A 27325-nucleotide genomic window follows, 5' to 3' on the forward strand; every position below is an offset into this window, starting at 1 on the left:
AGACAATCTAGAGATTCAAATACTAAATATAATTTTATACAAGGGCATGTCTATTTCAGTTGGTATCCCAGCTTATTGTGGAGACTGTTAGATGTCTCATCTGGGTATAGGTTTGGATTTGATTTATGCCTCCTCACCATCAAAGGCCGTGAGAAAGCCACATTTTCTTGTATAGGGTAATTCTATCCAGGCAAAAACATTGCACACTCCTGTGTTACAATGAATTCCCATTTTCCCTTCAGATTTGGCCTGATTTTTCCTTCCTATCTTATCAGGTCTTTAATCTTTTAAGATCACTTTTAGTGTGCTTTACTCCACTTTTTCTTTTTTTCAGCAGAAGAGATAGCCTCAAATAACCAAGCTTACTATTACTGAGAAAGTCTTCTGGAATTTTTTACAGTCATGAAATCATCCACTGGCTTGTGTCACCAACTAGATATAAGCAACCTGAAGGCAAAAACATTATCTTATTATTTTCTACATTTACAGCATTTAGCACAGGACCTGCCTCTCAATCAGTGTTATCATCATCATCATCATCATCATTATTTTTATGATGTTACTATTAATAATAGTTTCTTGTATACTTTTAGAATCCTATTTCAATGTATTACCTCATGTCAGACTTTTTAAAAAACTGAGTAAGCTTCATAGGATGTCTCCCTTCTTCTACTCATTTACCTTATTCCCATTTACCTTCATTTCCTTCCTAGAATGGACCTCCACAGGTGCTGTGGATTGAATTGTGCCCCTCCAAAATTCAGATGTTGCAACCCTAGTTCCCAATGTGACTGTCTTTGGAGATATGGTCTGTAGGAGGTAATTAAGGTTAAATTAAGTCATAAGAGTGGGGCCCTAATCCACCCTTATAACAAGAGAAGAGAGAGACAGAATTATCTAGCTCCATCTTTCCCTGTGTACACATACTGAGAAAAAGTCATGTGAAGACACAGTGAGATGCAGTGGCTTACAAACCAAGAGAAGAGGTCTCAGAATGAAAACTACCTTGCTAACACCTTGATCTTGGACTTTCCAAACTATAGAACTATGACAAAATAAATTTCTGTTTAAGGCACCTAGTCTATGGTGTTTTGTTATGGCAGCCTGCCTGAGAAGACTAGCACACTAGGAATCTTTCCAAGTTCAGCATCTTCCCAGATGTTTCCCTTTTTGATACACCACTTCTAACTTCCAGAGTGGAAGCATATGGAGCCAGGTATAGACCTGAGCAGTGCAAATGGGTACCCCAGGGACAAAGCCTTGATTATATTATGAGAAAAATTCTCATTTTGCTAACCCCAATTCAAAGCTAATGGAGATGATTCTTGGCCTCAGAAAACCCACTTCTCTGTTCCTGACAGGAGAACAGGAACTTAGTCTACTAGATGACAAGCTGATAATGACAAGAAAGAGGTGGTTTGGGTCCCAGTTCCAAGTAGGACCAAGATCACAGATTTGGTCACTTAGGAAGAAGTCTTATTTGGATGAAATGATTAAGCCACTCATATAAATCTCCATTTTGTCCACCCTGCTATTTTCTGACCCTGGAGGGAAGCCCTAAATTAGTAGTATATTGCTGTACAACAAATTACTGCCAAACTTGGAAGCTTAAAACAACTATCTAGGATCTCATAGTTTCTATGGGCCAGGAATCTGGGCATGGCTTTTCTGGTTCCTCTGATCTCTGATCTCTGATCTGGTTCCTCATGATCTCTCACAAGGTTGCAATTACCTTAAAGTTCAAATGAGACTGAATGCCACCCAAACTTATTTACTTGGTTATTGGCAGCATTCAGCCACTGGTGGAATGTCTAACTTAGAGCCTCAGTCCCTTGCTGACTCTTGACTAGACACCTCCCTCAGTTTCTTGTCATGTGGATCTCTCCACATGCAGCTCAAAATATGGCAGTTGGCTTCATCAGAGCAAACAAATGAGAGAGCAAGATGGGTCAATGAGAGAAACCAGCGTCCTCTTGAAACATCTCATCACTTTTGCCAAATTCCATTGTTAGATGAATGTTACTGCGTTCAGGCCACATTCGAGTGTGAGGGGGATTACATGAGTGTGAATATCAGGAAGCAGGAATAATCAGGACAGTTTAGAGGCTGCTTACCATGGTCCTCTCTTCTAAAGCTAGATGAGAGTCTTCTGCATGAGACAGAGAAGGAAAGGGAAGATTCTTCCACTGACCTCGGGGACTGTGAACTGTAACTGAGATGGAGGAATTTGGGCCCCTACCAGCCTTATGCAAATCTACTGGGAGGGCAGTAGCACCTAGAGTCATCTGAAGGTCTGTCCTCATTGGTATGCATGGAGCTGAGTCTTACTGGCTTGTGAGAAATAATTGTGTATCTCTTCCAACTCCATGTTCAGTGATGCCACATTGGTAGCTTCAAATTGATCACAGTGTTTATAATACAGAAATCGACAAATGTTATACATGAAAGGTCCCCCTCACCCCTCCACCCTACCCAGAGAGCTCATTTTTTCATACTTACCAGAATACCACTGCATGGTCTCCTAAAATCTCCTGTGTCCTGTGTTCTGTGTATGTGTCTCTCTTGCAGCTGTGGAGCTGAGTCTGAAGAATGGGAGACACCACTGTGAGGGGAGAGTGGAAGTGAAATACCAAGGAAAATGGGGCACAGTGGATGATTACTGGTGGAGCTTGAAGGATGCAAATGTGGTGTGCAGACAGCTGAAATGTGGACATGCTCTTGATGCTCCCAGGGCAGCTCATTTTGGATCAGGGGTTGGGCCTATTTGGTTTACATATATTGTTTGTAAAGGTACAGAATCAACTCTCAATGAGTGTAATTCTTTTCGTATTCGAAACTACAGAAAGAAAAACGATTTCCACAGTAATGGTGTTGGAGTAGTCTGCTCAGGTAAGGCCTGTGTGGTCTCGTGAGGGGTCTCCAGTAGGAGTAGCCTTGGTTTAATTCCCAGAATAACTAACAATGCAGGATCACATATTTGGGCGAAGACTCCACTCACATAGTGACTCCTAGGGTATTAGGTGTTCAAGGAAGCATAAGGACTTGCTTGGCCCTGGACAGTGAAGGCTCCAGACCTATGGGTCACAGGGCCATTCAGAGCTCAATGATCTGTCATAAGAAGTAGGAAGGTGGAGTCAAATGTTTCATACAGGTACAACCCAGCAATTGATGAAATAAGTTTCATCATGGTAGCTCTTTTGCTTGCTTTCATGAGATGGTCAGTCAGGTACAGACAAAAGAGGGGACATGGGAGAGGTGGAAAAGTGGATCTTTTCAAATTGTAACTTTGGCAGATCTTTGAGGATACTAATTCAGGTCCCTAAAAAACACAGTTATTTTCTTTTTTGAGAACTACTTTATTGAAGTATGATTGACATGCAAAAAACTGTATATACTTAATGCATACAATTTGATGAGTTTGGAGGTGAGTATACATCTGTGAAAGCACTATCACAGTCTGTGCCATAAGAGCTATCTATCATCTCAAAAGTTTCCTCCCACCCTCTTTATTATTATTAAAAAAATAATTATTTTCAAGGGGCATTTGAGTTTACTACCTTCAGTTAGGGTTTTTGAAGAAAGCTTGTTTTCTTGCATTTCAGGTAACATTCCTTATTGTCGTGAGGTCCTAATCATGGTATCAACTGCAGATCAACTTGTGTAAACACTACAGGAGGACCTGACTTACTTTGTTTGATAAATCAGTATCTGAGGAAAAATGGAGTCTGTGATGTCAGAACTTCTATTACTACCTTAAGAAAATGGATGCTTTTGATATTAATTCCAGTTAAGATACGCTTAAAGACAAAAAGAGTTTGAGAGTGATATGGCATCTAAACATTGATTTTGTTTTTTACTCCCTGACCACCATTACCATCGCTTTAATTTTAACTTTTCATATTTTTATGAACTGTTTCGATTTTCTTCTAATCTCTTTGTCAGAAGTTTATTCCCTCTGGTCTGTTTCTATATTTTCCAGAACATGTTTTAGTGTGTAAAGGGAAGTCAAAGTGGTAATGATGCAGTCTAGATAAGAACAGGCAACCATGCCCTTTATGAATTTTCAAATTTAAATTGAATTCTTGAATTTCCTTTCTCTCAATTTTAGGAAAGGGGTATGAAAAAGACATTTCAGCCTCTAGTAGATTGTTAGAAATACAATATTGTGTTTAAGAGAAATTCAGAGGTAGAAAGAATGATCTCTGAAGAATATAGAGGAGCTTGTTTGAAATAAAGAGGGAATTTCAGAGGGTTCAGGGAGAAAGATTGGGGAGGGGCTTCACAGATTGGGAAGGGCCACAGCACTGAGGTACAGAATGGTAAGGGGATGAAGATACAATTAATTGAAGGAGGGGAGGTTGGGGACTGAAAATCCATGCTAATTCATATATTCACTACAGCTTCTGTTTTTAACCTTCTTGTTCTCATTTCTTCCTTCCCTCTCTTCCTCTATGCTGATGTAGTTTTTGAGCTCTGTAGAAGTGCTGGTATTTGAAACTTGCAATTTTCTTTGTGGGAAGTTTTTATAATATGCATTCTATTTCTTTAACAAATATAGGACTAGTTATATTTTCCATTTCTTTTGGTATCCGTTTTGGATAAATTGTGTTTTTCAAGTAATTAGTCTTCAAGGATTCATCCTATTATAAGTAAAATTTTCAAATTAGGACAAAGTTTGTTCATATCTCATTATCGTTTGCATATTGTAAGATCCATAATGATAACCCCCTTTCCATCCCTGATATTGTTAATCTGTGTATTTTATTTTTTCTTGCTCAGGTCTACTAGAAGATTATCAGTTTTATTTTTAAGGGATTCACCAATGAACTTTGTTGATTTTACTTATTGTGTATTTGTTTTCTATTTCATTAAGTTTTGGTTCTTAGTTTACATTTTTTTGTTATGATTTGCTGTTATTTTTATAGATTCTTGAGCTGGAATTTTAGATAATTTATATTTAGTTTTTCTTTTCTAGTCTAATGTATGCATCAAGGAAGTGTCAAGGCTCTAGATTTCCTTCTGAGCACTGCTTTAGCTATATCCCACTAATTTTGATATTGCATGATTTCTTTTGTATTTTATCATCATGAAATGTTTCTTATTTCTGAATATATTACTTGTCTTGTAGTCTTACTTTTTTTGATATTAACATAGATACAATAGCTTTCTTTGATTAGTGCTTGCATGGTTTATCTTTTCTGACACTTCATATGTTTCTATGTTTATATTTAATGTACATATGTTTTGTGGATAGCATATGATGTGTTACTTTTTTCCCCCTAGTTTTATTGAGATATAATTGAAGTTGTGCCTTACTTTATTCAGTATGATTATCTTGCTTTTATTTGGAGTATTTAAATTATTTCAACTTAATGTAATTATTGATATGCTGGAATTTAAGTCTACTAGCTTGCTATTTGTCTTATGTATTCTTTGTTCCTGTGTCTTTGTGTATTTTTTAGTATTCTCTTTTATTTACCCTATTGGTTTATTAGATATATTGCTTTTCTTAGATTTTACCATAATGCTGATATTATTACTCTTTAATTATGTTTTACCTTCAAAGGATATTATCTCACTTAATAGAGAATGTAAGACCTGAACACAGTATACTTCCATTTCCCTGTTCTTGTCATTTGTGCAATTGTTGTCATACATTTTACTTATAAATATATTATAAATCTTATAACACATTGCTGTGATTTTTGCCTTAGCCATTTTATTATTTTAAAAATGAGACAAAGTTTTTTTATATTTACCCACAGATTTATCATTTACAGTAGTGTTTATGGCTTTGGGTAGATTCACATTTTCATCTGTTATTATTTTCTTTTAGCTTGAAGAACTTTCTGTAACATTTTTGTGTAGTGCAATTCTGGTGGCCTCAAATTCTATCATTTTTTATTTATCTGAAAACGTTTTTATTTTCATTCAATTTTGAACTGCATTTTCACAGGCAATTGAATTCTAGGTTGATGGTGTCCTCCCAGTACTTTAAAAATGTTTTTACATTGTTATATGGCTTGCATTGCTTCCAACAAGAAGTTTTGTTTTTATGCCCCCCTGTATAATGTACCAATTTCCTTTGGATGCTTTTAAGACTTTTTTAAAAGACTTTTTTGTAATGATTGGGTTTCAAAAATTACATTATCAAGTGCCCTGAGGTAGTTTTCTTTATGTTTATCTCTTGTTTGGAATTTGTTTAGCTTCCTGGATCAGTGAGTTTGTAGTTTTCATTAAATTTGAAAAAATTACATCCATTATTTCTTCAAATATTTTTTTCTACTCATTCCTTATTCTGAATCTCCAAATACATATTTTAAAATATGGGTTAATATTAACCCATATGTGATTGCATTTCCATTACTATTTTTCTTTCTTTCTTTCTTTCTTTCTTTCTTTCTTTCTTTCTTTCTTTCTTTCTTTCTTCTTTCTTATAGGATTCGTACCCAGTGTAGGGCTTGAACTCACAATCCTGAGATCAAGAGTTGGCCACTTAACTGATTGAACCACCCAGACGCCCCACCACTTTTCCATCTTTTCTCTCTCTGTGCTTCAAAGACAAAGCTTCTATTGCCCTGCATTTAACTTTACAGTTCTTTTATTCTGCAGCATCTAATCTCTTATTAAGTTATCTATATAATTTTTCATTCCAGATATTGGATTTTTCAGTTTTAGAAGTTCCATTTGGTTATTTTTTTCTAGTTTGTAAAAATCTGTTTTATGTTTCATTGAGTATATTTATATAAGTCATTTAAATATTTTGTCAGCTAATTCAATCATCTCTCTAATTTCTGTATCTGGTCTTAATGCTTACTCTTTTAAAAATTAAAACATATTTTGGGGCACCTGGGTGGCTCAGTTGGTTAAGCGTCCGACTTTGGCTCAGGTCATGATCTCGCAGTTTGTGAGTTCGAGCCCCGCGTTGGACTCTGTGCTGACAGCTCAGAGCCTGGAGCTTGCTTTGGATTCTGCGTCTGCCCCTCCCATGTTTATGCTGTCTCTCTCTCAATAATAAATAAACATTAAAAAAATTAAAATATTTTTAAAACGTTGATGAAGGAAATGAAAGGATATACAGATAAATGGAAAAGACATCTTGGGTTCATGGATTGCAAGGTGGCTATTCTTTTAAAAAAAATTTTTTTTTAATGTTTATTTATTTTTGAGACAGAGAGAGACAGAGCATGAATGGGGGAGGGTCAGAGAGAAAGGGAGACACAGAATCTGAAGCAGGCTCCAGGCTCTGTGCTGTCAGCACGTAGCCCGACATGGGGCTCGAACTCATGGACCATGAGATCATGACCTGAGCTGAAGTCGGACGCTTTTTTTTTTTTTTCAATATATGAAGTTTATTGTCAAACTGGTTTCCATACAACACCCAGTGCTCATCCCAAAAGGTGCCCTCCTCAATACCCATCACCCACCCTCCCCTCCCTCCCACCCCCCATCAACCCTGTTTGTTCTCAGTTTTTAAGAGTCTCTTATGTTTTGGCTCTCTTCCACTCTAACCTCTTTTTTTTTTTTTCCTTCCCCTCCCCCATGGGTTTCTGTTAAGTTTCTCAGTATCCACATAAGAGTGAAACCATATGGTGTCTGTCTTTCTCTGTTTGGCTTATTTCACTTAGCATAACACTCTCCAGTTCTATCCATGTTGCTACAAAGGGCCATATTTCATTCTTTCTCATTGCCACGTTGTACTCCATTGTGTATATAAACCCCAATTTCTTTATCCATTCACCAGTTGATGGACATTTAGGTTCTTTCCATAATTTGGCTATTGTTGAAGTCGGATGCTTAACCGACTGAGCCACCCAGGCGCCCTGCAAGGTGGCTATTCTTATATCCTAGGGTTTCAAGAGAGTTGGCTAGAACCACACCCTTCCTCTCCTGACTCTCTGAGCTCTCTTAACATCCATACTCATCTTCTTTCCCAAGTAGGTTACCTAAGAAGTTCATGGAATATTTTGCATCCAAAATTATCAGAAAGATAAAATTTGAAATCATAACTGTGGACCGGTTATAATGTCTATATTTCTAATCTTGAGCCATCAGTCTGTCAACCGGTTGTCATGCATTCATGGATACAGCCCTCATGATTTTCCCTATCCTCAGCCACTTGAGGATTGACTCCTAGGAGAGAAAGCTGACCAGAATTTGAGCCCCGCAAGTCTCAGGATGACTTTCTAACCTTGTCTGGCTGATACATCTCTACTGTCTCATAGCCCATGTCCCGCTGGGTTGGTTCTGTTCTTCATACCTTTGTACTTAAGTCTGAATGCCTATGTATTATGCAGTTTCCTTGGGCCAAGACTTGTAGATGAGGAATTCACTTCTCTAACCAACCCCAAAATGTATTCACCTACTCCAAATAGTCTGTCTTTAGAAACTCACTCATGGAGGTCCCATTCTGCCACCAACTGTTAAATCCTTTCCTCTGTGCCAATGCCTGGGAAAAGAAAAACTTTTTACTTTGACATGTCACTGTCATACACCATTGTCCATGACATGTCACTTCTAATTGCCAAGCCAGAATCATGAATATTTACCTGTATTTGTTGTTGTTGTTTTTTTCTCCTAGGATTTGTGCGTCTAGCTGGTGGGGATGGACCCTGCTCAGGGCAGGTAGAAGTGCATTCTGGAAAAGACTGGACTCTAGTATCTGATGGGAACTTTACATTCCTCACTGCCCAGATCATCTGTGCAGAGCTGGGGTGTGGCAAAGCTGTGTCTTTCCTGGGAGATGTGTCCTTCAGGGAGTCAGATAGACAAGTGTGGCCTGAAGAATTCCGGTGTAAGGGGGATGAACCTGAGCTTCACTTCTGCCCTAGAGTGTGCTGTCCAGGAGGTGCTTGCCACCGTAGGGCTGTTCAAGTTTCCTGTTCAGGTGAGATGCAGAGCAGGACTTCAACCTCGCTGCGTACTCTGCTGGGGTAAGAAAAACATGAGATCTCACTGAAACCCTGTCTTCTCTTACTAGCATACACGGAAGTCCGGCTCATGAAAAATGGCACCTCTCAGTGTGAAGGACAAGTGGAGATGAATATTTCTGGACATTGGAAAGCCCTCTGTGCCTCACACTGGAATATGGCAAATGCCAATGTTGTTTGTCAACAGCTTGGCTGTGGAGTTGCTATCTCTGCTCCAAAAGGAGCATACTTTGTGGAAGGAAGTGATCAGATTTGGAAAGCTCGATTTCACTGCTTGGGGGCTGAGTCTTTCTTGTGGAATTGTCCTATGACTGCCCTGGGCATTCCTGATTGTGCTCATGGAAACACAGCCTCTGTGATCTGCTCAGGTAAGAGAGAGGGAAGGGCTAACTGCTACTCAGGATGCTTTTTGAGTGAAATGTCCCTATGAGCAAAGAGTGTGGAAAAATTGTTTTAAAAGTGAGAAAATCCATGATAAAATATGGTTCTTTTCATTGCTATTTGCCTTTAGGTCAAGGCAAGGAATTTAAGAGGGGTATCTGTTAAAATTAACACACTGTTGGGACGCCTGGGTGGCTCAGTCGATTGAGTGTTTGACTTTCGCTCAGGTCATGATCTCGAAGTTCGCTGGTTCGAGCCTCATTGGTCTCTGTGCTAAAACTGTGGAGCCTGCTTCAGATTCTCTCTTCCCCTCTCTCTCTGCTTTCCCTGCTAGTGCGCTGTCTCTCTCTCTCTCTCTCAAAAAATAAACATTAAAAAAAATTAAATTAGCACTATTATTTAAATACATCTGAGTATTTACAGAGAAAGTATGTTAAGTAGTAAGTGTGTAGCTCGATGAGTCATAACATGAACGCCGTGTAACCCCAACCCAGATCAACAAAGAGATCATTAGCACCCCAAAAACCACATTCATACCCTACCAATCACTATCCCTGCCCTCCTGCCTGAAGAAAACCAGTCCCCTAACTTCTATGCTATAGGATAGTTTTTTCTATTTTGAGCCTCATATAAAATCATATAGTATGTTTCATTTTGTGTCTAACTTCTTTGATTCCATACTATGTTTTTGATTCATGCATGAGTTATTTATAGCAGTGCTTCCTTCATTTTTTATTGTAAAGCGTTCCTTTGATTGACCATGTGACCAGGTATTGATCCATCAACTGATGGTGGAGTTTTGATCTATTTCCAGTTCTTAATTATTGCAAATAGTGATGTTACAGATAATTGTGACAGTGACTTGTGGTGCAAATATGTATGTATTTATTTTGGGTGTTTAACTCTTGTCTTTTTATTTTTGCTCGTTTAATGGTGTTTATTGATAAGCTAAGTTCTTAACTTTAACAAGGTTTAGTGTGTCAACTTTTTTTTTTGGCACACGATGCTTCTTATATCCTTTTATTAATTTTTTTTTAAATGTTCATTTATTTTGAGAGAGAGAGACAGAGTGTGAGCGGTAGAGAGGCAGAGAGAGAGGGAGACACAGGATCCGAAGCAGGCGCCAGGCTCTGAAGCTCTCAGCACAGAACCTGATGTGGGGCTTGAATTCATGAACCATGAGATCACGACCTGAGCTGAAGTCGGATGCTTAACCGCCTGAGCTACCCAGGTGCCCCTTCTTATGTCCTTTTAAAGAGAACTTTAAAGATCCTGAAGATATTCCTCTATGGTATTTATAGAAGTTTAGTTACCTTTATTTCACATATAATTGTATGGTCCTAGAATTGATTTTCATGTGTGATAGGGGTCAAATTTCATATTTTTATCAGGATACCCAACAGACTCAGACTCCTTCCCTGAAAAGACACTTTTCCCCATTGCAGTGCCTCCTTTGTCATAATGAGTCTACGCATGTCTGAGTCTTTTTCTGGACTCCATTCTCTTCTATTGTATCCTTGTTTATTCTGGCATTAATGCCCCCATTCCATAATTATTGTAACTTTGTAGTATGTCTTGATAAGTGGTAAAGTTACTCCTTTAACTTCATTGTTTTTCTTCTCAAGTGTGTGGATCATTTGTGGTCTTTTCCATATATATTTTATTTTAAAAAATGTTTATTTTTGAGAGAGAGAGAGAGGGCATGCATAAGTAGGGGAGGGGCAGAGAGAGAGAGACAGAGAGACAGAGAGAGTGAGCAGGGGGTGGGAGAGAGAATCCCAAGCAGGCTCCACGCTCATTATGGAGCCCAATGGGTGGCTTGATCTCATGAACCGTGAGATCATGACCTGAGCCAAAATCAACAGTTGGACACTCAACCAACTGAGCCATCCAGGAGTCCCTTCCATATAAACTTTTAAAATTAGCTTGTCATTTTCCACCAAAAAATAGCTTGATGATCGAGTCCAACATGGTGACATGTGAAGTTGCTAAACTCACCACCTCCCACGTATACATTTTTCCAATTCTCATAAATGAGGTAGGAGTTATCCTCTCTCTCTTTTTAATTATTTGGAAGACTGAGTGTTAATTCTTTTTTTCCGATGTATTAAACTTTTTAGTTGTTTTTTTTAAATTTTTTTTCAACGTTTTTTATTTATTTTTGGGACAGAGAGAGACAGAACATGAACGGGGGAGGGGCGGAGAGAGAGGGAGACACAGAATCGGAAACAGGCTCCAGGCTCCAAGCCATCAGCCCAGAGCCCCACGCGGGGCTCGAACTCCCGGACTGCGAGATCGTGACCTGGCTGAAGTCGGACGCTCAACCGACCGCACCACCCAGGCGCCCCTAAACTTTTTAGTTTTAAATGAACACAAACTTACAGAAAAGTTGCAAGAACCATAAATGTTAAAATCTGGGACATTGGAAGAAAGGTGAATTACAGACCATTTCTCTATAGGGATGCAGAATTCATGAAGGAAATGTTAGCAAGTTGAATCCAGAGATGTACAAAAATGAATGCACCACAAGCAAACAGAGTTTTCCCAGAAATGCAAAGTTAGTGTAAAATATACCTATTAACAAAACTAAACAAAAAAGAAACCATGTAATCGTTTCATCAGATGTGGAAAAGGCTTGGGAAGATTTGAGAACGATGCATGAGAACATCTCCTAGCATATTGAAAATAGAAGGAACTTTCTTCAGTCTACAAAGGCCTCATTAAAAAAATCTGGTGAAAATGTCACACTTAATGGTGAAATACTGAAATATTTTTCCCTCAGATGAGAGAGATGATATTAATATCTATCACCATTGTTATCCAACAGTTTACTAGAGCACAAAAAATTTTTAAGTGTAAGAATTAGAAAGGAAGAAACAAAACAATTATTTATAGACTGCATGATTGCAAGAAAACCCAAGAGAATCTACAGTTAGATTATTAGAAGTTATAATCTAACTATAACATTGCTAAGTACAAGCCCATGCACAAAATATATGCAAAAAATAATTTTCTTAATAAATAGTATCAATAAGTAGAAAATAGATAAAAAGCTGTACTACTCACAAAAAGATCAAAACATAAAATACTGGGGAGAAAAGCTAATCAAAGACATAAAAGATCTTCAAGAGAAATTAAAGAAGATGTAAACAATGGACAGACACACCATATAAATGAGTTGAAAATACTAAATATTGTCAAAGTTGGTTACCTCAAAATTCATCTGTAGATTAAATCCCACCTCAATCAAACTGTAATCATGTTTTTTTTAAGCAAAAATATTTTAAAATTTAAGCTTTCCTGAGGTGTCACTGACAAAATTGTAAGACATTTGAAAGGTACAATACGGTGACTGGATATGCATGTACATTGTGAGACGATTCCCCCATTCTAGTTAATTAATACAGCTTCAGCCTCACACATTTATCTTTTTGTGTGTGTGTGAGAACATTTAAGTTCAACTCTTATAGCAAATTTCAATTGTACAATATGGTGTTACCAGCTGTCGTCACCGTGTTATGCATTAGACTCTCAGAACTTATTCATCTTATAACTAGAAGTCTGTACGTTTTTATAAAACTCTCCCTATTTCCTTCACCCCACGCCCCCTGGCAACAGCTTTTCTATTCCATATTTCTATGATTTTGATTGTTTTTAGATTCCACATAAAAATGATATCATGCACTACCCATCTTTCTCTTTCCGACTTATTCCATTTAGCATAATGCTGTCACTATCCATCCCTGGTGTCTCAAATGACAGAATTTCCTTCTTTCTCATGGTTGAATAATATTACATTATATATATGACGCATCTTCTTTATCCATTCATCTCTTGATCAATTAGCATTGTTATAATTCTATTATCTAGTTCACAAGCCTTATTCAGAATTTCACAACTGTCCCAAATGCATACTTCGCGGCAAAAAAAGAGGTGAGGTAATATGCTACATTCAGTTGTCATACCCCTTAGTCTTCTCTAATAAAGGACACTTCCTGAATCTCACTTTGTATTTCATGACATTGGCTTAATTTTTAGAGAGACAGAGCATGAGCAGGGTGGAGGGGCGAAGGAAAGCGAGAGTCTTTTAAGCAGGTTCCATGCTCAGCATGGAGCGCAAAACGAGGCTCGATCCCATGTACTGTGAGATCGTGACCCGAGTCGAAATCAAGGGTCAGACGCTCAACCGACTGAGTCACCCAGGCGCCCCATGACATTGACATTTTTTAAAGAATACGAGCCAGTTATTATGTAGAATCTCCTTCCAATTTGAGTTGTGGCCATAGTCAGGAGAATGAAATCTTGTACAAGCATGGTAAATTGATATTAGATTCCATCCTGCATGAGTGCAAATTGGATTTGTCTTTTTTCAAAGTAGAGATTATTTTACCATGTTGACAGTGATTTAAAAATATTAAGATATTCGATGTTAGTGGTAGGTATGGGGCAGTAGAAAAATATAGTTTAGTAGAAGAGCAAAAGACTACAAAATTCCTGGAAGATAATTTGGCAATATATATCTCAGTATATCCTATACATCTTTTAGATGCATTTTTTTTAAATAAAATTTTTAAAAAGTTTATTTATTTTTGATGGGGGATGGCAGGGACAGAGAGAGGAAGAGGGAGAATCCCAAGCAGGATCCATGCTGTCAGTGCAGACCCCGATGTGGGTCTTGATCTCATGAAGTAAGATCATGACCTGAGCTAAAATCAAGAGTCAGACGCGTAACCAACTGAGCCACCCGGGCGCCCCCACAAACATTTCATTCGTGGTGATTTAAACTCCTTGTCAGGTAACTCCAACAACTGGATACCCTGTACATTTCTTTCCAATGCCTCTTTTATCCTCCTGGATATTTGTCAAATCTCTTCTCTTTTATTCCCGGTTATTATTATTTTTAGATTTTAATTTTTTAATGTAATCTCTACCCCAGCATGGGGCTCCAACTCATGACCCCAAGATCAAGAGTCTCATGCTCTACTGGCTGAACCAACCAGGTGCCCCTCTGCCTGGGCATTTTTGATTGGCAGACATCATAGATGAAACATTATAGAAATCCTTCAGAAAGGATTTTGCTTTGCTTCCTCCTGGCACCTGTTTATGGCCAGATCACCTTATCTAAAGGAATTGCATAATTAGATGCTGTGCATCTATCCTTGTGAGGAATAGTCTACTTTTAGCTCAGTTTTCTTTCTATGGTTCAAGGGCTCTGGTTAATAGGGTGCCTCCTCCTTGGCTGACCCTCAATTATTCTTTTATTCCCAGAGCCCTGTGAGTCTGGCAAAACCTGTGCTGAACCTTTCCGCATCTTCGCTAGAGTCTTGGAATTGACAAAGGCCTCGAGGGGAAGTGGCTCACCTCTGGCCGTCTTTTCTCTTAGAGCTTGGCTCCCCAAATTCTCACTGCCTTGGTAGATCTTCAACGCTTTCAAGCAGTACTGATATATTGCCACTTATTTTTTTTAAGTTTATTTATTTATTATGAGAGAGAGAGAGAGAGAGAGAGAGCGTGATTGGGGGAGGGGCCGAGAGAGAGGAGAGAGAATCCCAAGGAGGCTCAGTGCTGCCAGCGCAGAGCCCAGTGAGGGGCTTGAACCCGTCAACAGTGAGATCATGACCTCAGCCAAAACCTAAGGGTAGGACATTTAACCGACTGAGCCACCCAGGTGCCCCGATACATTCCCACATTTTACAATTCATGCTTAGTGCCGCACTTGGCTTGAAAGACAAATCTTGGCCTTGTCAGAAGCAGGAAGTGAATTCTACCATTATGATAACATTACTCTCACGTAACAGCTTTCATCTCAGACCCCGGCCCCAGGTTCCATATTTAGTTTAAGTCAGCTTCCTGTTCTCCAACCCTAGTAACCCTCTGACCTTGCTGTTTCTGCAGGAAACCAGACCCAGGTACTGCCCCAGTGCGACGACTCTGTGTCTGAGCCGGCGGCCTCTGCGGGCTCACGGGAGAGTGCTCCCAACTGCTCAGGTGAGGGGGTCCCACTGGACCAGAAAGCCCTTCCCGTTTCCTGTTCGATGCCCCAGTGGCCTGATTCTCCCCTCAGATCACAGACAGCTCCGCCTGGTGGACGGAGGTGGTCCCTGCGCTGGCAGAGTGGAGATTCGCTACCGGGACTCTTGGGGCACCGTCTGTGATGACAGCTGGGACCTGAACGACGCCCACGTGGTGTGCAGACAGCTGGGCTGCGGCGAGGCCCTCAATGCCACGGTCTCCGCTCACTTCGGGGCGGGATCAGACTCCATCTGGCTGGACGACGTGAACTGCACAGGAAAGGAGTCTCACATTTGGAAGTGCCCCGCCCGGGGCTGGGGGCAGCACGACTGCAGGCACAAGGAAGACGCCGGGGTCATCTGCTCAGGTCCGCCCGCACCCCGTCTGCAGGTTGGGCGAGGAGGTGGGGGGCTCTGCAGGAGGGGAGGCTGCGCCCTGAGGGGGTGTTGCTGAAAGGGCCAGAGGAGAAGAAAGCTTCCTGCCCCAGTGCCGGGCTTTCTAGCAGATGTGAAGCTTAGGTGCTTTCTTTTCCTCCTGTGGCAGCTGGGGTTGAGGTCCTTCCTTCTCAGCAAGACCTCCTGACAGCCATTTCCTACAGTTTCCATTCGAAAGCAGGGCCCGCTCTTCAGTGTTCCGTGGCGGCAAAGTCTTGAGGTCCCATTGCTGTTGAAATGCATGACCACACCGTTAGTGGTAGAAACCACACAAATTTATTAAATTAAAAAACAATTTTTTTAAACACTTATTCATTTTTGAGAGTGAGAGAGACAGAGCGCGAGTGGGGGAGGGGCAAAGAGAGAGAAAGAGAGAGACACACACACACACAGAATCCAAGCAGGCTCCAGGCTCCGAGCTGTCAGCACAGGGCCCGACGCGGGGCTCGAACTCACGGACCGCGAGATCATAACCTGAGCCAAAGTCAGACGCTCAACCGAGTGAGCCACCCAGGCGCCCCACAAATTTATGAATTTAGAGTTTTGTTTGTTAGAAGTCTACCAAGGGTCTCGCTGGGCTCCAACCAACGTGTCAGCAGGGCAGCATTCTTTCTGGAGGCTCTAGGCGAGATCCCTTTTCTCCATCTTTGCTAGTTTCTTAAGGCCGTGGGCATTCCCTGGCTGGTAGTTAGCTCCCTCTCTTTTTCTTCAGGCTGACCACGTTGCTCCCTCTGAGCATTCTTCCCATTCTTCCATAGTCACGTTTCCCTCTGACTGAAGCTGGAAAAGTCTTCCCAGTTTTAAGGATGTGATTGGATTTGGGCTCACCTGCTTAACCCACACTATTCCGCTATGGTTATATTCCACATATTCCATTATGGTTAATGTCACCATCCCAAGGTCCTTAACTTGATCACATCTGCGAAGTCTCTTTTGCCATGTAAGGTAACATATTTACACAACACCTTTGAGGGGGCGTTATTCGGCCAGCATCCCACTTTCCACACTCTCTTTCCCAGACTCTGTTAGAAGTTTTGTCAGGAAGCAGGATTCAGCTTGCCCTCCGTGGAGAGTGCCCTCTCTGTTCATAGTCCATTACGTCATTGTGGTGGAAATAGAAAGACAGACACAAACAGACAAAAGCAGGTAGAAGGGAGACAGATTTCAGCCTTGTCATCCCGTGGGTGCTTCCTCAGCAGAGTCAGCGATGAATGTTCACCATCCCTGGCATGGAGAGAAAAAAAAAAATCAAGAGCATTTGAGTGGAATGTTTACGGTGGACTGTTTCCCCCTCTCTCTCCTTTCGATGTAGACTTCCTGAACCTCAGGTTGGTGAGCGAGGACCAGGAGTGTGCCGGGTGGCTGGAAGTTTTCTACAACGGGACCTGGGGCAGTGTCTGCCACAGCCCCATGACACCCATGACCTTGTCCATCATCTGTAGACAGCTTGGCTGTGGACACAGTGGGACCCTCGACTCTTCCGTAGTTCCCAGGGAGGGTTCTAGGCTTCGGTGGGTGGATCAAATCCAGTGTCGGAAAACCGATTTCTCTCTCTGGCAATGTCCTTCCGGCCCGTGGAAACACAGATCATGCTCTGCAAAAGAGGAAGCTTATATCTCGTGTGCAGGTAACTTACCGTTTCTATGTGTCTGTCCCAGTCCTGCAGGATGTTGTTAGTGAGATTTTATGTCTTCGAATCTAAGGGATGGGTTCAGTATGAGACTACAAAATGAAGTTTGGATGATGATTTGATTCACATGTTCCAATGTTGTTGTTTTTTTGTTTTTTGTTTTTTAATTTTTTTTTAAATTTTTTTTCAACATTTATTTATTTTGGGGGGGAGAGAGAGAGACAGAGCATGAACGGGGGAGGGGCAGAGAGAGAGGGAGACACAGAATCGGAAACAGGCTCCAGGCTCCGAGCCATCAGCCCAGAGCCCGACGCGGGGCTCCAACTCCGGACCGCGAGATCGTGACCTGGCTGAAGTCGGACGCTCAACCGACTGCGCCACCCAGGCGCCCCGGTTTTTCTTTTTTTTTAAGAAAGAGAGAGAGAGAGAGAGAGAGAGAGAGAGAGAAAATGGGTGTGTGTGCCCGTGTGAGTGGGAGAAGGGCAGAGGCAGAGGGAAGAGAATCTTAAGCAAGCTCCATGCTAAGCCCCAACTCGGGGCTCTATCCCACAACTGTGAGATCATGACCTGAGCCTAAATCAAGAATTGGATGCCTAAACTACTGAGCCATCCAGACATTTCCTGATTGTTTCTTGAGCTGATGGTATTTTACTCTGGAATGCATTGACACCAGCCAGACTAGTTTTTCAGTCAGTCTGTTGGTAGAGAGTAATTGAGTGCCTTGTAGGCACAAATTTATGCTGTGTGCAGGAGGATGGAGAAGAGAAGAAAATGTAGTCTCCGCCATCACGGAGCTTACAATCCAGCGTTGAAAACTCTTGTTCGACAGAAATTTCATGAAGAGCTAGAAAGTGCCATGGAAGTGTGGAATTGGGGTAAGGGAAGAACTCATACTTAGATGGAAACCTGAAGGCTAAGAGTATGTCAAAGGAAGAAAGTGGAGAGATCACTTGGGTCAGTGTAGGTACTGAGGTGGGAGGAAACATGGTGTCTTTGAGGCACTGAGAAAAATCCCATCAGGACCAGAGCAGAAAAGAGGGAGGGAGAGCGGTACAGGGTGACCTTGGAGAGCGGTATGGAACCAGAGACCTCTGTGAAGCAGGGCCCAGGAAGACATTCCTGTTTGAGAGGAATTTGCTTATCTTCTTGGCTGCTGCATCCTGGGGAACTGAGAGGTCAGTGACCTCATGCCCCCATGTCTTTCTGCTTGAATTTAGCTCTTCTCAGAGGCCGTAGGATCCCAGTCTTCATGGCTGATCCTGTATCCTCTGGGCCTTTCATTGACCACCATGTACTCAATCTGTCCCCTTCACCCCGCTCTCCCGAAATGTTCTGCAGAGCCTGCTGGAATTTGGAGCCCGACATCTTCAAACTCCCTTATGCCCTCAATGTTCCCTTCACTTTCACGTTGTGATCAAAACCCGACTTTTCCCTGGGAACACTGATTTGCCTGTCACCTGGAGGCTCTTTGTTTCTCTCTCAAAACACTCTTTTCTCTGGGCTGGGACTTGGAGGAGGTATGCTCCTGGCTCGCAGGTGTCACCTTCAACAACTCCTCTCCTGTCTGTCTTCTCAACACCCAACCGCTGGAAATTCACACCACGAGACAACACCGCCCACTGCTCGCGCTTGTTGCTGTCATCATCCTAACCTTCTGGCCACTTCCCCTTGTCCACCGAAGACTGCAGCACCACGCTCACCAAGTTGTTCATCTCTGTCTTACTCCTGGAACCGGTGGGGGGGGGGGTCCTTCAATGCCCTTAAACACAACCAAGACATCACCCTGGCCTCGCAGTTCATTGACTTCCTCTTTTCCAGGCACCTTTCCTTCCAGCCTATCTCTGCCTATGCAAACACTACTGACCACCAATAACTGTATACCTGGAAATCTTGATTTCTGTATTCCAGTCTCTGGCCAGTGCCTCTTAAAACTTACGGCTCCTAACCTAGAATGCTCCATTTCAAATCATTTCTGGTCCTCCTGGAGATGCCCACTCTTTCCCCCTAACCATTTTTCTTACTTTTCTAGTCTTCTCCATGTCTGCACATTTTTTTTTTCTTAGCCAAACGAGATAATATGATCCAGCATTGTAACCATTCGCCTTTAACTTATTCAACTCCCTCGCCTCCTCTTTGTCAACCTCACCTGGCAAACTCCAGATCTGGTTAGAGTACTCCTTGTCTGCACTTGACTAACGGAAAGGTGGGAAAATGGCCCACAGTCGTGGCTCCAGTCTACTTTGGAACTCACGGACAGTCTCTAGTGGGCATTCCCCAGTGTCCCCGGAGTCCTCCAATATGTGGGCTTGCCCTATCTTTAAAATTATATTTTACATGTTTTCTGCTCTCCACGCGTTGTCAACACCTGGATCCCCACCATCTGTTCTCAAGTCATGATCTTGCCTCTTACTTCGCTAAGAAATTAGAACAGTCAGCTGTGAACCCCTCATCTCCCCTTTACTAAATCTACTCACTTGTGGTCTCTGTGCGCACTCTCTGCTTGCTTGGCTTCCTGGCTCAGTGGCCTCCGTCCTTACCTTAGGCCAGGTCTTCTGCTCAGGCTGTGGGGCCTAATGGCACTTGTCAAAGTCTTCACTTCTGTTATGCCCTCTTCCTGGTCCATCAACTTCCTCCCTGTCCCCTGGTTTATTCTCATCAATGTATATATGGGCTTGAGTATCTCACATCTTGAAAAATACCTGCGGAGTTTTCCTTGACTCCAGTTCCCTTCCTAGCTGCTGCCCATCCCTCTTCTCGCCCCTCCTCGGCCAAGTTTCTAAAAGGACAGTCAGTGGGGCGCCTGGGTGGCTCAGTCGGTTGAGCGCCTGACTTCGGCTCAGGTCAGGATCTCACGGTCCGTGAGTTCGAGCCCCGCGTCGGGCTCTGGGCTGACAGCTCGGAGCCTGGAGCCCGCTTCAGATTCCGTGGCTCCCTCTGTCTGCCCCTCCACTGCTTGCAGTCTGTCTCTCGCATTGTCTCAAAAGTAAATAAACATTTAAAAAAATGTAAAAGGACGGTCAGTAATCACTCATTGTCTTCACAATTTTCTGTCTTTTACTGGTCTGAACTCATCCCAATTAAGTGGTAGGGTCCACCATTCCTCCGAATTGGTAAGGTAATGAAATGTAGCAAACTTTTCTGTCTTCATTACTCATGACCGTTTGGCAGCATTCAACAGGCTGACTTCTCTTTCCTTCTCATTTAAAAAAAGAATTTTTTGGGGGGCACCTGGGTGGCTCAGTCGGTTAAGCGGCCGACTTCAGCTCAGGTCACGATCTCATGGTCCGTGAGTTCGAGCCCCGCGTCAGGTTCTGGGCTGATGGCTCAGAGCCTGGACCTTGCTTCTGATTCTGTGTCTCCCTCTCTCTCTGCCCCTCCCCCGTTCATGCTCTGTCTCTCTCTGTCTCAAAAATAAATAAACGTTAAAAAATAAAAATAAAAATAAAAAAAGAATTTTTTTTTCTTAACATTTATTTATTACTGAGAGACAGAGAGAGACAGAGCATGAGCAGGGGAGGGGCAGAGAGAGAGGGAGACACAGAATCTGAAGCAGGCTTCAGGCTCCAAGCTGTCAGCACAGAGCCCGACGCGGGGCTCGAACTCACAAACCGCGAGATCATGACCTGAGCCAAAGGCGGACGCTCCACTGACTGAGTCACCCAGGCGCCCCTCTTTCCTTCTCGTTTTTAATCCCTCCTGACAGTCACTCTACCTCATTGATCGTTGTTCCAATTCTGCCTCATTGCTGTTCTTATGCTTACAGAGTTGTAACTCCTGTGCTCAGCCTCTAGATCTTGGAGACTCTCAGGGCTCAGTATCAGACTGTCTATCCTTCTTAGCTATACTCCTTCCCTAAGGCCCATGGCCCAAACAGCATCGCTACACTAACAATTTTCAAATATATACCATCACAGCTGATCTCTGTCCTTAATACAAACTCATATGGTCCTTTGCTACCTGACATCTCCACTTGAGTATCAGCGGGCTGCTCAAATTTAGTCTAAAGCAGAATATTTGAGTCTACCTTTTCAATTCCTGCTCCTCATTTTTCCTCCCCATGGTATTCCCCATTTCAGTTAACATCGCTACGATTACTCAGTTACTTAAGCTCAATATATAGGAGTCAGCCTTAATTTCTTTACTTCCCTCACCCTCTACTTCCCATATGAAGTGCTTCCCATATCCTCAGTGCTTCTATACCTTCCATTGTCACTATCATCTTAGTGCCTTATCATCTGTCAGAGAGAAGTTTAAAAAATTAGCGTTTATCTTGTCTCTTGCTTATAAACCTCCAGGGGCTTCATGTTCAACTTAAGGTAAAACTCAGAGTTCCTCTACTGATTGACAAAGCTATATATGATCTGTTCCCTACCCATCACTCAGTCTTTTTCTGAGAACACTCTTCCACTCAGTCGGTACACATATTGACTCTCTTTGTGTCCCTGAAATAGCCAGGCCTGCGGGAAGTAAGGGAAGGCAGGCTGGCCATCCTTTAATGCCTCGGTATTCTTTTACCAGGCAGATGGCACTGTTCATCCTAAGACCTCACACTAGCTGTTCTCTCTGCTTTGCTTACTTGTCAACTTCTCATCATTCAGTTTTTAAAAAATGTTTATTCATTTTTGAGAGACAGAGACAGAGTGTGAACAGGGGAGGGGCAGAGAGAGAGGGAGACACAGAATGCGAAGCAGGCGCCAGGCTGTCAGTGCAGAGCCCAATGCGGGGCTCAAGCCCATGAACTGTGAGATCATGACCTGAGCCACCCAGGTGCCCCTCCTCATTCAGTTTTTACATTAAATGTCATTTCCTTGGTGAGACATCCCCTTCACAATTTAAATGCTTTTACCTCTCCCAAAATTCTTTATGACCTACTTCTGATTGTGTGTGTGTGTGTGTGTGTGTGTGTGCGGCGTGCGCATGTGTGTATGCACATGTCTGTATTTTATTTGTTGTGGAATGTGGAGAGTGATAGACAAGTAGACAGATAAAACAATTTCAGGCGGTGTTAAAGGCTATGATTTGGTCAACGTCTCAGTAACTCAGCCCATTAGATTAATTCCGAAGACTGTTATTTTCCCTTGCCACTTGGACTGAACCCAGGCCTTCAGATCATCTTGTTAGGGGGCAAGATCGCTCCCAGCTGTCCCTGACCTAGCGCCTCCCCATTGTCTGCTTCTGCAGGAATGAGGCCCAGGAGCTGTCCAGCAGCTGCCCCCTGCACAGGTACATCAGTCCCTCCTGCCTCGCCTGCTGGCTCCTGCCTTCCCACCAGGGGCGGTAACCGAAGGTGCTGCTGCCTTTTCAGACCAAGAGAAGCTCCGACTCAGGGGAGGAGACACCGAGTGCTCAGGGAGAGTGGAGGTTTGGCACGATGGCTCCTGGGGCACGGTGTGTGATGACTCCTGGAGCCTGGCAGAGGCCGAGGTGGTGTGTCAGCAGCTGGGCTGTGGCTCTGCCCTGGATGCCCTGCAGAGGGCGGCATTTGGCCCGGGAAGTGGGAGCATCTGGCTGGATGAGGTGAAGTGCAGGGGCAGGGAGTCCTCCCTGTGGGATTGTGCTGCCAATCCCTGGGGACAGAACGACTGCAAGCACGAGGAGGATGCTGGAGCGAGGTGCTCTGGTGAGCGGCTCTGGTTGAGCTGGGGCAGGGGTGGGCCAGCGGGGCGGGCCAGGGTTGTCCTCGGAAGTTTGCCTTCTGAAAGCATCGAGGTGCTGTGAGTCCCGGATGGAGGGGCGGGGGAGGACTCCACATTGATGTTGTGGTAATCGAGGGGTGATTTCAGGGACTAAGGTGGGGAAAATGGACGGCCCTGCACTCTGGCCAATTCCTGTACTGTTTTTCCCTCTAGGTAAAAGAAAAGCATTGCCGTCTTCTATAGCAGGTACAGTGCCGCAGTATTCCGATTCTGGGGACTTGTTCTGTGGAACCTGACAGAATTAGCCAACTCAGAAAGAGAAAGAAACTGAGGAGCCATTGGCTGGTGGGGAAGTCTTAGGGCATTTCCCTCGGGGAAGCTTTCCCTTCGTTGGCCCACTGCACCAGAAGTTTCTCTTGCCCTGGGGCCAAGGCAGGCTGGTTCCCGTGCTGCAGGATCTCAGGATTTCCCATTTGTCTGTTGAGTGTCACTGTTCAGAGGCAAGATGCCTATTCCAGGAGCTGTTTGATGCTCTGGTCTGGTGAAGCCCAAAGAAAGGGAGCTGCATTGGTGTGGCTTGGTGCTCAGAGGCTGTTGCAGCAGGGAAGCTGTCTGATAATCCTAGCGCTCCCTTGGACCTCACTGGAGTGGAGTTGAATTTATCTCAGGACAAGGCTTGGAGTGCCCACCAGGGTCGTGGTCAGTCCTGTTATGCCTGAGTCTGGGACTTCCTCATCCTGGGTACCTCTGGCAATGCTAAAGGAGTTTCCCGAGGCCCCTGCCCTTCTCCAAATTCTATTGCTTTTATTCTCTTTAGGGACCAGACCAGGCCCAAATCCTGTCCGTGGCATCTTCTCCCTGTCTGAGATGCTCTGCTTCATCCTGGGGGCCCTTCTCTTCCTGGTCCTCATGATCCTGGTAACTCAGCTGTACAGATGGAGAGCAGCGAGCAGAGGTGGGCTACAGGGGGTACTGGGTAACATGGAAAGTGTGTGGAAGCAGGAGGGGGGGCCAGGCATGAGGTGGGGGGGAACCGTGTTTGAAAAACTCCAGCTGCTCTACGTTAAACTGTAAAGGCTGAATCTACAGAGGCTTTGAGGGTTGGAGTGTGAACCCTCGTAAGTCATGGCTTCTATGTGGGACAGGAAGGGATAGGAGCTGAGCTGTGGACACAGGGTAGGCAAGGGAGAAGGTGCAGATACGGTGCATGGGGTTGGAGACTATGAAGGCATCCTGGCAGCCCCGAGGGCTTCTCCACCTGTGAGCCCTGGGAAGAACGATTAGCCTGTTGGTTCAGGGATGAACTCAGGTAGCGATCTCTCACTTGCTGGTGGTTTGCTCAGCCTTATCCAGTTTCGAAGATGCTCTCGGTGAGGCTGTGTACGAGGAGATCGATCATCTTGTGACAATGAAGGAAGATCTGCTGGGCGGCACTGGTGTGTATCCCTACTTTGCTTTCCTGGGACTTCTGGTCCCTGCTGTCTGCGAGCCACGTCTTCTCAGAACGTGCCAGACCCCATATGTGCCCCAGGCTCACAGAAGCAGCCCCTCCAAAGGCTGCAGGATGGGCCCCTCCTGAGCCCCTGTGAACGCTGAGCCTTCTCTTTATTCTATGGGAGCCTCGCCCGCTCCAGCATTTCTTTTCAGCCTTACCACAGGTCCCACGGGCGTGAGAAGGCACGTTCTGCTTGTTTTGTGATGTTTGTCTCCACATTAGCGTCCCTGTCAGAGGACCCAGTGACTACCCTGTCATATTACACTGGGGATGGTGAGGAGGACAGTGACTTTAAATCTGCTCCAGGTAGTACGGGGGGGATCTGCCTTGGCTGGATATTAGGGGCAGGGGGCTTTCCCTCCTAGAGATGAGATCCAAGAGGGACCGTCTTCCTTTGACTAGGATTAGAGAGGTCTCTTCTCTCCTCCTTCTCTGGTTGCTCTGAACATGCCTCACGTTGAGGCCGGGCTCTCTGTGTTCAACACCATCCTCATTCAGTCACAGCTCACACACATTGTTTTGAAAAATATCGTCTGGAAAGTGTAACTGACAAAATATTTAGTAATCCATTGGTGTAAGAGTTTCTCTGAAATATGTAGTTTTTTTTTATTATTTTTAAAATTTTTTTTAATGTTTATATTTATTTTTGAGACAGAGAGAGACACAGCATGAGCAGGGAAGGGGCAGAGAGAGAGGGAGACACAGAATGTGAAGTAGGCTCCAGGCTCTGAGCTGTCAGCACAGAGCCTGATGCGGGGCTCGAACTCACGAACTGTGGGATCATGACCTGAGCCGAAGTCGGACGCTTAACCGACTGAGCCACCCAGGCGCCCCTGAAATATGTAGTTTTAATAAGGGAATATTGAGGTGTTGGATCATTTTTCTGGCTTACGGACACATCAGAGTGAAATATATGACCTTGGATGAGACCTGTTAAAACAGGGAGTGGGTAGTTAGTACCTCTACTTTAGCAGCCTTCAGAATCTCTGCAGCAGAAGGATTTCAGATATTTCCTAGGCCAACCCATTTACTGTGGTTTCATCTGACCCCCTTGTCTGCTCTTAAAACCCAGCTCAGGGGACTGACACTCCTGCTGAGGATTATGATAATGCTGAAGAGGTACTGGTGCCTGAGGCTCTTGCTGCCTCTTGGATGAGCGAGGGGGACGTGCCCCCCAAGGAGAATGGGATGATGGCCTCTCAGACAGGTGAGTGGGGTTAGCTGATCTCCTGTAATCTTTTGTCTCTGTCCTGGAAAGGGTGAATTTGAGATCCTCATTGCCCGCCCTTCCTATAGATTCAAAATTTGGATGACCTCATATCCTTCAACCATCTTCCTTTCTTTAGTGCTGGCACATTCCTTGGGGAGGGAGGAATCACTCTGTGTTCTTGGTATCGGAGTCTCCATAACTTCGTCTTTCATGTGCTTGCATTAAGACTTATAGATTAACTTACCAAATCCAAAGATAGAGCAACTGTTCTAATAACATTGTTGCACTGTCTCATATGTGAAAGGCATTTAGAGATGTAAGAAATATTGGAATACTGGAATTTTTGAGGCATTTTGATCATTTGAGATGCTCTGTAATCATATGTTAGCCCTAATATGTAAAAAGTCTATGATATATGGTGGCCTTGAATATTAAAGCCATGGTGATGGAGTATAGAGACTGGATTTGTGGGCAGTTGTCTGTGGATAACTGGAGCCAATCTGCTCCAGACATTTCAATGGTCAAATGAAGACATTCATTCTCCAGAGAAGAGTATTTCTCCATCTGAAGGCCCATGTGATTCCTGGAGAGGTGGCAATTATGGAAGGAAGGATCCTGTGATTGTTTCTATGGGCATCTGGGGACACAAGAGCAGAGTTGACTATCCAGTGAGGACCTGAGATTTCTTCTAGGTCTCCTGTCCTTTTCCTTCTGAATTCAGACCTGTACATTGTGAGAGGAGAAATTTTCATGTCCCTTCTTATGATTTTCACCATTCTTGGGCCATCCATTTGCTGAGAAACATGTCTTCAGAGAGCCCCTGTGTTGGCCATAGATCTGTGATAACAGCATTTCCCAGATAAGCTGAGGCCCCAGAAACCCATATGGACTGGATTCTGATAGGATAACCTTGATATATATTTTTGCTATAACTAATATTAAATTGTCTGAGCTTCCTTGAGCATTACTGGGTCTCCAGGGATGCTTTGTCATCACCACTTACTTAACTTGCTTCCACCGTGGGGCACTGTCCTATCACTTTGTCACAGTTCCAGTCAAACTTCTCTTTACTGTTTCAGGCTCTTCTCTGCAGTTCTCTGAAGAGGTAGCTGGTCCTGGGAAAGAAGATAGTCCCTGGCTGCTCCAGGGGGAAGAAGGTGACCCGGGGTATGATGACGTTGAACTAAATGCCCCTTGAACATCTACCATGGTTTTCATTTCATTAAAAATGAGATAAGGCCTCAGATATTCTAATTGCCTGTATTTCAATAGAGTAGTGCTGCCCTATAATGGTATTATATGGAAATTACTTAAAATGAAATATTCTGAATAAAGTACTTTTTGCTTTGATGATAATTTAGCAAGTTTCATGTTGATTCAGTTTCTCCCAAAGGAAATACAAGGTGAATAAACTGACCTGTTTTCTCACTTCCTCTATAGGCTACTCAAGGCATTACTTTGCCCAGGCTCTCAAATGTTCCAGGTCTCTCTTTCTTAGACAGGGGGCTCTAAACTTGGTCCATACTCATACCCTCATTCTTACCAAGCCCAACCTATTATACTTAATTGATGGCTCTGGATGTTGTTGGGGGGCGGC

At 43.4% G+C, this 27325-nt stretch overlaps 1 protein-coding gene across 1 annotated transcript in view; it reads left to right on the forward strand.

The window, feature by feature from the left end:
• LOC122473568 (antigen WC1.1-like) overlaps positions 1 to 27084 on the forward strand; it is a 41575-nt gene extending 14491 nt beyond the window's left edge. Inside the window, exons 3-15 of the mRNA XM_043564240.1 lie at positions 2569 to 2889; positions 8582 to 8887; positions 8981 to 9298; positions 15207 to 15299; positions 15376 to 15690; positions 17070 to 17384; positions 22569 to 22610; positions 22693 to 23007; positions 23237 to 23269; positions 23841 to 23978; positions 24367 to 24459; positions 25591 to 25725; positions 26808 to 27084. Of these exons, the coding sequence (XP_043420175.1) occupies positions 2569 to 2889; positions 8582 to 8887; positions 8981 to 9298; positions 15207 to 15299; positions 15376 to 15690; positions 17070 to 17384; positions 22569 to 22610; positions 22693 to 23007; positions 23237 to 23269; positions 23841 to 23978; positions 24367 to 24459; positions 25591 to 25725; positions 26808 to 26926 (2543 nt within the window). The 3' untranslated portion in view covers positions 26927 to 27084. The remainder of the gene's footprint in view (positions 1 to 2568; positions 2890 to 8581; positions 8888 to 8980; positions 9299 to 15206; positions 15300 to 15375; positions 15691 to 17069; positions 17385 to 22568; positions 22611 to 22692; positions 23008 to 23236; positions 23270 to 23840; positions 23979 to 24366; positions 24460 to 25590; positions 25726 to 26807) is intronic.
• Positions 27085 to 27325: the final 241 nt, after the last annotated feature.

Source organism: Prionailurus bengalensis, chromosome B4 (assembly GCF_016509475.1).
Source record: "Prionailurus bengalensis isolate Pbe53 chromosome B4, Fcat_Pben_1.1_paternal_pri, whole genome shotgun sequence".
In the NCBI taxonomy this organism is placed as follows: Eukaryota; Metazoa; Chordata; class Mammalia; order Carnivora; family Felidae; genus Prionailurus; species Prionailurus bengalensis.